The sequence below is a fragment of the Hemiscyllium ocellatum genome, chromosome 12, assembly GCF_020745735.1.
Source record: "Hemiscyllium ocellatum isolate sHemOce1 chromosome 12, sHemOce1.pat.X.cur, whole genome shotgun sequence".
In the NCBI taxonomy this organism is placed as follows: domain Eukaryota; kingdom Metazoa; phylum Chordata; class Chondrichthyes; order Orectolobiformes; family Hemiscylliidae; genus Hemiscyllium; species Hemiscyllium ocellatum.
In genome coordinates, this window is record NC_083412.1 from 65,429,464 (window position 1) to 65,439,995 (window position 10,532).

At 39.2% G+C, this 10,532-nt stretch overlaps 1 protein-coding gene across 1 annotated transcript; it reads left to right on the forward strand.

The window, feature by feature from the left end:
* Positions 1 to 1,397: 1,397 nt before the first annotated feature.
* Positions 1,398 to 9,925, forward strand: tagln3b (transgelin 3b). Its single transcript, XM_060833122.1, has 4 exons — positions 1,398 to 1,577; positions 5,532 to 5,706; positions 7,159 to 7,261; positions 9,784 to 9,925. The coding sequence occupies exons 1-4, from the start codon at positions 1,398 to 1,400 to the stop codon at positions 9,923 to 9,925; spliced, it is 600 nt and encodes a 199-aa protein (XP_060689105.1).
* Positions 9,926 to 10,532: the final 607 nt, after the last annotated feature.

A 10,532-nucleotide genomic window follows, 5' to 3' on the forward strand; every position in this document is an offset into this window, starting at 1 on the left:
ACTTACAGAAATGATTTTGGGATTGTGATGTTGGGATGTCATTAAGTTTGCTGTAACCTGCCACTCTTTATTCATGGTCTTTTTGCCTTTAGGTAGTGTTGTGATTAAAATTTCTCCACTTAATGTTGCTTTTATAACTGTTTATTTCATTGCCCCAGTGGGTTTTTTTTTGAGCTCATGCCTCCTTGCTGTCTCTTCACTTTCCTGTGTTCATACCTAGTCCATTCTTCACATGTTCAGCACCTCCATGTTTTTGTATTGAAAATAAAAGCAGAAAATGCTGGAAATATTCCAGCAAGTCTGGCAGCTTTTGAGGGAGAACAGTTTGTTTCAGGCTGATATTTATCAAACCCTGCTTTTTTATTATTGCTGATTTGTCCTATTATGCTTCCTGGAAAAAGTGAGGACTGCAGACGCTGGAGAACAGAGTCAAAGGGTGGTGCTGGAAAAGCGCAGGTCAGGCAGCATCTGAGGAGCAGGAGAGTCGACATTTTGAGCATAAGCCCTTCAAAACATCGACTCTCCTGCTCCTCGGATGTTGCCTGACCTACTGTGCTTTTCCAGCACCACTCTTTGCCAATGATTATTGTTTCCTGCCTTAGTACAGCCATTCTGTGAACTTTCCCTTTTTTTTCAGCTTTATACCCAGACTGTTTTCTCATTCTATGGTAATTTTGGTGCCATCTCATTATCCATAACTTATTGAAATGGATTTTGGTGAATTGCTGGAAATTAAGGTTTACTTATATCCTTCATTGTACCTATGCATATTTGTGCTATTCAACTAGGCCACACCATAAACTATTTACTTTTCTTTAAATTGCAAATTCCAGGTTAAATGCATCAATGAGGACTGATGTAACACTTTTGACTGTTCAATTCCAAAATGAGAACCTGAAATTTGCTGGCCTCTTTATGACAAAAACATTTTGTATAGATTAAATTCTTTTATGGAAAGTTACCTATTTTAAATTTGCAATGCTTGTGTTAATATTTGTAAATGGAATTATTAAATTTGCATAATTTTGCAGATGGCCTTAAAGGAAACTTATGGAAAATCGAGCTTTTGTCTAGAACTTCAGTTGATTGCTGTTGGGGCTGAAAGTATTACTACAAAATATAATTTTGCATTAATGCTACCATCAAAAATATCTGTATCGGACACTGGTTTTGGGTTAATGCTACTTGTTTATCCTGAAGCTTGATTTTACAATGATCTGACTCTAACAATGTGGGCAAGCTTAGACTTTCATCATACTGTGGCCCTGTGGTTTGATGCTGTGCCATGCATGCATGTGTCACCTGCATATACATTCAATATGTAATGTATTGATGTACATTCGTGTGCAGAGGTCTTGTAAATATTAACTCAATGCTTGCATTTCTAGACTTGAGAAATGGCCAATAGAGGACCGAGCTATGGCCTGAGCAGAGAGGTTGAGCAAAAGATTGAACAGAAATATGATTCTGAATTAGAAGAACGGTTAGTAGATTGGATCATTGCACAATGTGGTGGGAATGTGAATCGTCCAGATGCTGGAAAAGTGCACTTTCAGAAGTGGCTGATGAATGGTGCTGTAAGTATATTTTAACTCGTCATTCTTGATGATTTTCTTAGTGAATATAGTTAGTCAAGAATAAGTACACTCAAGATTTTTTTTAGTTAAAATGAGTATCTCCATTGTCACTATATAGATATCAGGGCTGAATAGTATTTGCCACACTTTGACTCCAGTGCCAGTAACAGGTTTTTATAAAAATCAGTGAGCAGTATGTTGATGCTGATGTGCTTTACCTATTGTAAAGTGACCTTGGAAGATTTGTATGAATCTCTTTAGTTGGTTCCTGTGGGGCACAGATGGGAAGGAAGATGGGCAGTTCAGGAGGGCGGTGTTGAGATGAAAAGTTAGATCTGGGATAAGGCGCGGGGAAGGGAAATGAGGAAACTGGTGAAATCGGCATTGATCCGTGTGGTTGGAGGGTCCCAAGGTGAAGATGAGTGGTTCTTCCTCCAGGCATCGGGGTGGCTAGCATTTGGCAGTGGAGGAGAACCAGGACTTCTATAGTACCTGTTTGGAGGTTGTGTAGATAAATACAAAGAAAATGCTGGAAAAATGACACTTAAAATTAGTTGCAATTTGATTTGTCAGTTGTAGTGCTGATTCTGAGTAGCAGGTTATAGTCTAGACTGGCATTTCAAGGTTGGTGTTTTTTTTAGTTTTGAAGGCAAATCCACATTATTCACAGTGATAACATTTCATTGGTTAACTCATTGTCAGTGTAATTCACTAAACGTTATTCTTGATTTGAAACTTGTAGATTGAAACTGAACAGGAATCACCAATTCTGCTCTGCTCTGTACTAGAAAGACAGGAAGGGATAAATGTATTTTGTCCTTTTTAGCTTCCTGGTTTAGGTTGGAGGAAAAGTAGTGTTTCCATTGCTCTGAATGCTAGTTGAGGACTATATTAGGTTTAGGTGTAATGCCCTTGTCGTTGTCAAGACACACATGAGTAGTTTAAATATTGCAATTCCCTATTGGTACAATAAGAGTGCCTAAAAGTATTGAAACACTCCTGGGGTCAACTAGTACCCATCTAATAGATTGGATAGATCTTTATCAGAACTAGAATCAGAAGGAATGTTTTGAAAAGATTGATTCACTTCAAATTTCCTGACCAACATGAACTCTTGGGTTTATAAACCAGTTGCAATGGTAAGATGAATTTTTCTTTTTCTTTAATCTAAATTGACTTGAAATTATAAATTCAGTTTAAAGGGTTGTCCTTTGTTTTGGTGGCTTTTCTGGTTGATGTATAAAAGTACAATATTTACTTATTGGTATGATTGTTTAAAAGAATAAAACATGCATTTTTGAAATACCATTTTCATAGGTTTTGAATGCCTGGAAGTGTTTTAATGGTCACTAATGGCATACAACAAAATCCCACAAATTGCAATGTGATGCTCAGATAACCTGGATCTAGAGAACTATTCTCAAGGCACCAAAGAAAACCTGATCTGCTCATCAAAATAGTGCCCAGGGTTCTTTTTTAGTCACTGAGAAATCAGACGAGAACCAACTCTTTAACTTTTTTTAATCGAAACCTAGCAAATTCAGCAATATGGTGCACTCAATACAATTGTGTTGGGGTTTTCACAAACAAAAACAAATTGCTATAAATGATCAGGTGTGGCAGCATCTGTGAAGAGAAATCCATTTAATGTTTCGGGTCCAGTGAACCTTCCTCAGAACATGAGCTGGTTCTTTTCCTTGCTCAAGATGAGCATCACTGGCTGGGTCAGCATTTGTTGCCCATTCCTAATTGATTTTGAGCAGATGGTGATCTGCCTTCTCAGCCATTCATCCATTTGGTGTAGTTATAACAGCAATGCGATTAGTGAGGGAATTTCCATCACCATTGAAATAATAGTTGCAAGACAAGATGATGCACGGCTTGGAGAATTTGGAGTTAATTATGTTCCTGTGCACCCATTGTCTTTTTTTAAAATGCTGAAGTTGCTGTTGTGAGCAATCAATAAAGTCTACTCAATTTTAAAGGAGTACTGAGGGAACTAAAAGGGCAACTTTTTTATGCAGAGGGTGGTATGTGTGGAATGATCTGCCAGTGGAGGAGGCTGGTGCAATTACAATACTTTAAAAGGCACTTGGATGGGTATATGAATAAGAAGGGTTTAGAGGGCTGTGGGCCAAATGCTGGCCCATGGGGCTAGATTAATTTAGGATATCTGGTTGGCATGAAGGAGTTGGACCAAAGGGTCTTTTTGTGTGTGTGCTGTACATCTGGGTCTCTGTTCCTCTCTGATAATGGGAAGTGTTTGTGGTCTTGGCTAGTGCAGCAAGGAAGGAAAAGAACGAGTGATGTAAATGTTCTGCATGTGTGAAATATAGGCAGATGGTGTTGGCTGAATAGGTGGCATGGTGACTATGGTTAGCACTGCAGCTTCATTGGCAGGGACCCCAGTTTCCTCCCACAATCCACAGATGTGCAAGTTGGGTGAATTGGCTGATTGCTCCTAGTGTTCAGGGGTGTGTAGGTTGGGTGCATTTTTTTTAGGGATAAATGTTAAGTAATAGGGTAGGGGAATGGGTCTGGGTGAGTCTCTCTTCAGAGAGTCAATGTGAATGTGTTGGCCTAATGGCCTGTTTCCACACTGTAGGGATTCTATATAAACATCTCCATTAACAACACAGGAGTCTAGTAGGCATTTGATTGCACACGTGTATCTTCTTGGAAGCATAGTGCAATGGCTCAGTGATAAGCTGGCTCAGTGCCAGGGATTTGGGTTCGAATCCTACCTCAGGTGACTGTGGTTTGCACATTCTCCCTTGTCTATGGGTTTCCTCCGGGTGCTCTAGTTTCCCCTCATGGTCCAAAGATGTGCAGGTTAGATGAATTGGCTGTGCTAAACTGCCCGTGGTGTTAGGTGTGTTTGTCAACAGGAATTGGGTCTGGGTGGGTTACTCATTAGAGCATCGGTGTGGACTTGTTAGGCTGAATGGCATGTTTCCACATTCTAGGTAATCTAATCTGAGGAGCAAGATAAGGTCAGAGGGAACAGTCCCTATTGAATGGGAGGTGGGTGGGAAGAGGGGGCAGAAGAAAATACTTAGCAAAAATTGTGGTAAATCTGCTAAATTTTAAGATTGGAGTGTAGCTAGAACTGGGGAAATCCTTTTGTTCTGGGAGATTAAGGTTTATGCAGAAGGAAGAACAAAGATGTGCCTGTTTTTAAAGGGTCATCAGCCACAGTGAAAGACAAAGGTGTGATCTTCATTGTGGGGTGTAAAAGAGCATATTGACATGAAGACAAAGCATGGGAATGCATGCAACAGAAACTGTGCAAGGATTTTACCTTCTGCCAATGTGGTGTGTGAGGAGCAGTAACTGTAGGAATCAACAACCTTTGCTGTGAATATTTGTTAACATCAGAAATGGAGTTAGTCTGCAGAGGGAAGAGTTGAGTGGAACATGAAAAGTGAGAAGGGTGACAAATGGAAGCAGAGAGTATAGGTAAATGCAGCAAATAGCATGGATACTGTTTGTTAATCTACTGAAAAAGGTGAAGGATGGGGACCTGAATAGAATTGAAACAATATCTCAAAAGGCAAGCATTAAGGATCCATGTGGGTACCCAACACACTTATTTGGAAGCTGTGTCACCAAGTCTTGTACAGTACTTGGATTTTAAAGTTGGTGTCCCTGCTGTAAGGAGATCCATGTTTCTATCATTGCCTTATGAATTTGAAGGAAACCATCTGATTTGCATGGAACCCACTAATACCTATCTAGTTTTTGGGCAAGCTCACATTTGAAAATGCCATTTGTCATTTTAGCACATCTATGCAGCTGTATTTTCTTTGCCTTAAATTCCCATTTTATTAAGGATCTAAACTTTGCTCTCAGTATGTGAACATAGTTCTTTCCATTGCTAATGAATAACTAAATAAAATGCTTTAATGTTCACTGAAAATTCAGTTCATACCTTGATATTGTTTTCTCTCTTAGTTATTATGTAAAGTTATAAATAGCCTTTATCCAAAAGATGAAGAGCCAATTAAAAAAGTTCAGGAATCCAAAATGGCCTTTAAACAGATGGAACAGATTTCTCAATTCCTGAAGGCTGCTGAAGCTTATGGTGTTGCAACAATGGATATCTTCCAGACTGTAGACTTGTGGGAAGGTAGTATTAATAATTCATTAATTTCAAATGTTTAACTCTATAAAATAACTGGATTTGTTGTCTTTTGGGGAGGAAACTAGAAATGACTTGGGTAGGTTGATTTGAATGTTCTCTTTTTTTAAGGGGAAAATTTTTAATTAAGTGGAATGGTGGCTATGTCTTTAGTTTCTTTTTGCTAATTGCTTCAGTAAAATGGTCATTTTAATCAATAACCAATGGATGACTGTCAAAACTTCAATGCTGTACAAAGGAGTTGCATTTGTTTTAATCTGCCATTTATATAGATTTTTAACTTTATTCAATCAGTTTTGTGGCTTTCTATTTTTTCATGGGATGGAAAGCTCATTGTGACAGTTAACATTTTGTATCTTAATTCTAAAATGGCACTTGCCTTTATGCTAATTGGATGTGGTAGAGGAAGGGAAGTTCAAGAATATCCAATGTTCCTATTACTTGGGTCTAAGTTTTTACTTGACTTGCAAACAGCACCTAATCATTTTGTTAGTGAATTTCAGTGGGAAGTTCTATTATGCTTTAGTAGACTTCATCTTGCAGTTGGCTACAATGACATTGGTACCAGTTTTTCCAATATTCCAGCACTGTACTTGTGCATTCTAAAGAGGAAGAAAAATGTGAAGTTAAAACCTTTTTTGAAGGTGACAATTGGAATGGTGAATGTCTTGATGGTTCCAATTTTTCTCCAGCATTTCATAATCACAATCATACAGTACAGAAGAGGCTCTTTGGCTCATCAAAACTGTACTAACAAATGTACTACAACCTGCAATAGCCCAGAATGTTAGACACTTCAGATGTTCATTCAAATACATTTTTCAAAGTTCCATGGTTTCCTGCCTCAAATTATTATCCCAGGCAATGCATTCCATACTCCCATCATCCTCTGGAAACAAAAGTTTTCACTTCTAATCCTCTTACCTTTCACCCTTTTTTTTAAAGTTAGCACCCCCCCAAAAAAATTACTGACCCTTTGACTAAGGTGAAAAGCTGCTTTCTTCTCTCCTTGCAGCTATTGAGCTTGTGGGTGGGCTTTTGCTAATTCCCTGATTACTTGGCCCAATCAGTTATGTGCCACATTTGTGTGCCTATAAGTAGTAAATTTTTGATTTTTCAATCATTTTACAATTGAAAATGATGACCCAGCATGCTTAATTACATTTCCCTTGGTGTAATTTGAACATGATGATGAACAAACTGCTTGTTTGAAAACATTTTGGAAGCCATAAAGTTGAAATGGAAAGAATGCTAAGTGTAGTTTTAAAAAAAAATTAAACTGGGCTCACATAAATTTTTCTTTCAGTTTTATGCACATTCTGACTTAAGACTAATGTTTTAGTCCAAAATACCTACCCTGATGCCTTAACACTTGTTTGGAATTTCAATTCCGTTAAGCTCAATGCCTAAAATGGTGAGGTTTCTTTTTTCTCTCCATAGGAAAGGATTTGGCTGCAGTTCAAAGAACTCTAATGGCTTTGGGTAGTGTAGCAGTTACTAAAGACGATGGATATTATCGTGGTGATCCTAACTGGTTCCACAAGTAAGTATTTTAGTATTCTAAATTTAAATCTAAGCCATTAAGTTAACTTTCACTAACTTGCTAACATCTAATTTGTTTTCTTTTGCTTGCAATCAGAGCTTAATATTTTGTACACTGGCTGTTATACAATTGATCTAATGTTCCTTCCTTACATCCTCCCTCCCCACCAGTGATTCGGTTTCTGATTCAAAAATGCTAATCCACACCCTCAACTGTCTTCACTATTCTCCTGTAACCTTAACTTACGGTGTTTAGTTCTCGGTCCTGACCATCCTGCAGCCATGTCTCTGTAATGGCTACTATATCTGCTTCCAATTTCAATCTGTGCAGCAAATTTAACTTGTCCCATGCACTCTGTTGTATAAAGAACTCTAATTTTGGCTAAACTCTCTATCTTGTCCTTCAGCATCTTGCTATTTCTCCCTCCTGTCTTTTACTTTTTATTGTTCAGCTTTGTTTATTAAACTGGCCTTGCTTGCTCATCCTATTAATGTCTACCTTCTTACATGTTAACCTCTTGCTCAGGTTCCCAGCTGCATCTATGCCAGGGTTTAAACCTTCCTGAGTACCAATGCCAAACATCTCTGCACATTAATCGTGCCTTTTTTACTAAAGGTCCTTCCTTTTAGTAAACAGTCCCACCTGCCCTTTGCTCCAGATATCTGAAACCGTCCATCCTACACTACTCAGCCACCTATCCAGTTGTACTATGTTCCTCTTTCTGGCCTCGCTGATATGTGGCATGGGGAGTAATCCTGAGATTACAATTCTAGAGGTCCTGTTTGACCCTGCTGTCGAGGAGGAAGCCCATGCTCTAGTCCTGTTTGCAGCTAGAGAAACGCTGATCTGTGCCTCTGAATATAGAATCCCAGATTCAGTGCTCACCTGTACTTTAACTCTCTTTTCTATATAGCAGGGCCAGCTGCGGTGCCACTGTTCTGACTGCTGCTATCCCCATTGAGTTTATTTAACGAAACAGCAACCAAAATGGTTTGAGGGGAAGAACCTCTGGCAGTCACTCATCTTTTCAAACCTTTTGGTGTGAGGTTCAATCTGATTTCCTGCAACTCTCAGGAGAATCCTACCACCCCTGAATTGCCATTTCTAATTCTGTCATTTGCATAAATGATTTGCATGTGAGCATAAGACTTAGTAAGTTTGCAGATGACACCAAAATGGAGGTGTAGTGGACAGTAAAGAAGGTTACCTCTGACTACAACAGGATCTTGATCAGATGGGCTGAGAAGTGGCAGATGGAGTTTAATTCAGATAAATGTGAGGTGCTGCATTTGGGAAAGCAAATCTTAGCAGGACTTATACACTTTAATGGTAAGGTCCTAGAGTGTTACTGAACAAAGACATTGGAGTGCAGGTTCATAGCTCCTTGAAAGTGGAGTCGCAGTTAGATAGGATAGTGAAGAAGGCATTTGGTATACTTTCCTTTATTGGTCAGATATTGAGTACAGGAGTTGGGAGGTCATGTTGCGGCTGTACAGGACATTAGTTAGGCCACTGTTGGAATATTGTGTGCAATTCTGGTCTCCTTCCTATTGGAAAGATGTTATGAAACTTGAAAGGGTTCAGAAAAGATTTACAAGGTTGTTGCCAGGGTTGGAGGATTTGAGGGAGAGGCTGTACAGGCTAGGGCTGTTTTCCCTGGAGCGTCAGAGGGTGAGGGGTGACCTTGTAGAGGTTTACAAAATTGAGGGGCATGGATAGGATAAATAGACAGTCTTTTCCCTGGGGTGGAAGAGTTCAGAATTAAAGGGTATAGGTTTAGGGTGAGAGGGGAAAGATGAGACCTAAGGGGCAACTTTTTCACGCAGAGGGTGGTACATGTATGGAATGAGCTGCCAGAGGAAATAGTGGAGGCTGGTACAATTGCAACATTGAAAAGGCATTTGGATGGGTATATGAATAGGAAGGATTTGGAGGGACATGTGCTGAGTGCTGGCAGGTGGGACTAGATTGGGTTGGGATATCTGGTCGGCATGGACAGGTTGGACCAAAGGGTCTATTTCCTTGCTGTACATCTTACTCTAACCCTTTCGTGAATACTGGATTTAAAAAAAAACTTGAACAACTCTTGACTAAAACTCATTATTACTGGTCAAATGAGGCTTGCTAAATATATTGTCCTCCAAACAGCAGTCCAAGTACTCGGCTGTGCACAGCAGTCGAGTTTCCACCACTCTTAAAAATGTAAGACTGAGAATTTAAAGGGGAAAAAATTACCTAATACTCACCAATCCAGGGCCCTCCTATGCAGCAGGTCACTTTTGAACTCATGATGTCACCTGCAGCTCCTTTTAAAGATTCTTGCATGATCTTCTGTCATGGTAAGTGAGCTGACTTCTCCTGAATTCCCCTCAGTCACTTCTCTCTACCCCCTGCCACATTGAAAATGCTTTGCTCATTCATAATACACAAATGTCTAGTTCAACACAAATATGAATGGTGTTGCTTTTTTTTTTCTTGTATTCTTTGCCTGGCGTATAGTAATTACTACTCCTTTCTAACAGGAAAGCTCAGGGTAACAAGCGAGCATTTTCTGATGAACAGCTACGAAAGGGGCAAAGTGTTATAGGTTTGCAGATGGGAAGCAACAAAGGAGCCTCACAGTCTGGTATGACTGGTTATGGCACGCCTCGTCAGATCATGTGAATCACCATCCTGTGTTGGGAGGCATCAAAGCAAATGGACAGTATGCTTAAAACTGAACCTTTAGCAGAATTTAACTGCCGCCTTCTGAAGCATCACGAGCAAGATGCTTCTGCTTCAATTGTGGGTTTTTCTTTTTAAAGGATTACTCTGGCTGTGTTTAAAAGAAACCATTTAAATTTGCAGTATTAATCAGTTGTTTTCACCAATCTAATCTAACCTGACCAAGACCTGTTCTAAAATTTACCTGTTACTGATGGAGCATGGTGAGGAAATGTATATTTTTTTTTGGGAGCATTTTAAGTTCAGTATGGTCTTCACCATTCTCTTGATCTGCAATTGGTAGTTTACAGAAATTTACCATGCTACGCTTTGGTCAAGTGTTATGTTACTATGAAATCCAGTTCACTAATTTTACTGGATATTAAGTATCAACTGGATATTCAATTAGTCTTCAGTGGGGACTTGAGCAATTGACTAAGTTGTCTGAATCCTCCTGATTCATTCAGGATAACAGGACTGGCAAGTTTTTAATGGCTGAGCAGTTAAATGCAAGAATAGTATTTTTCTGGAGCTGTTCTGCTTTTTGGCTTCGAGGTAAATGATGACT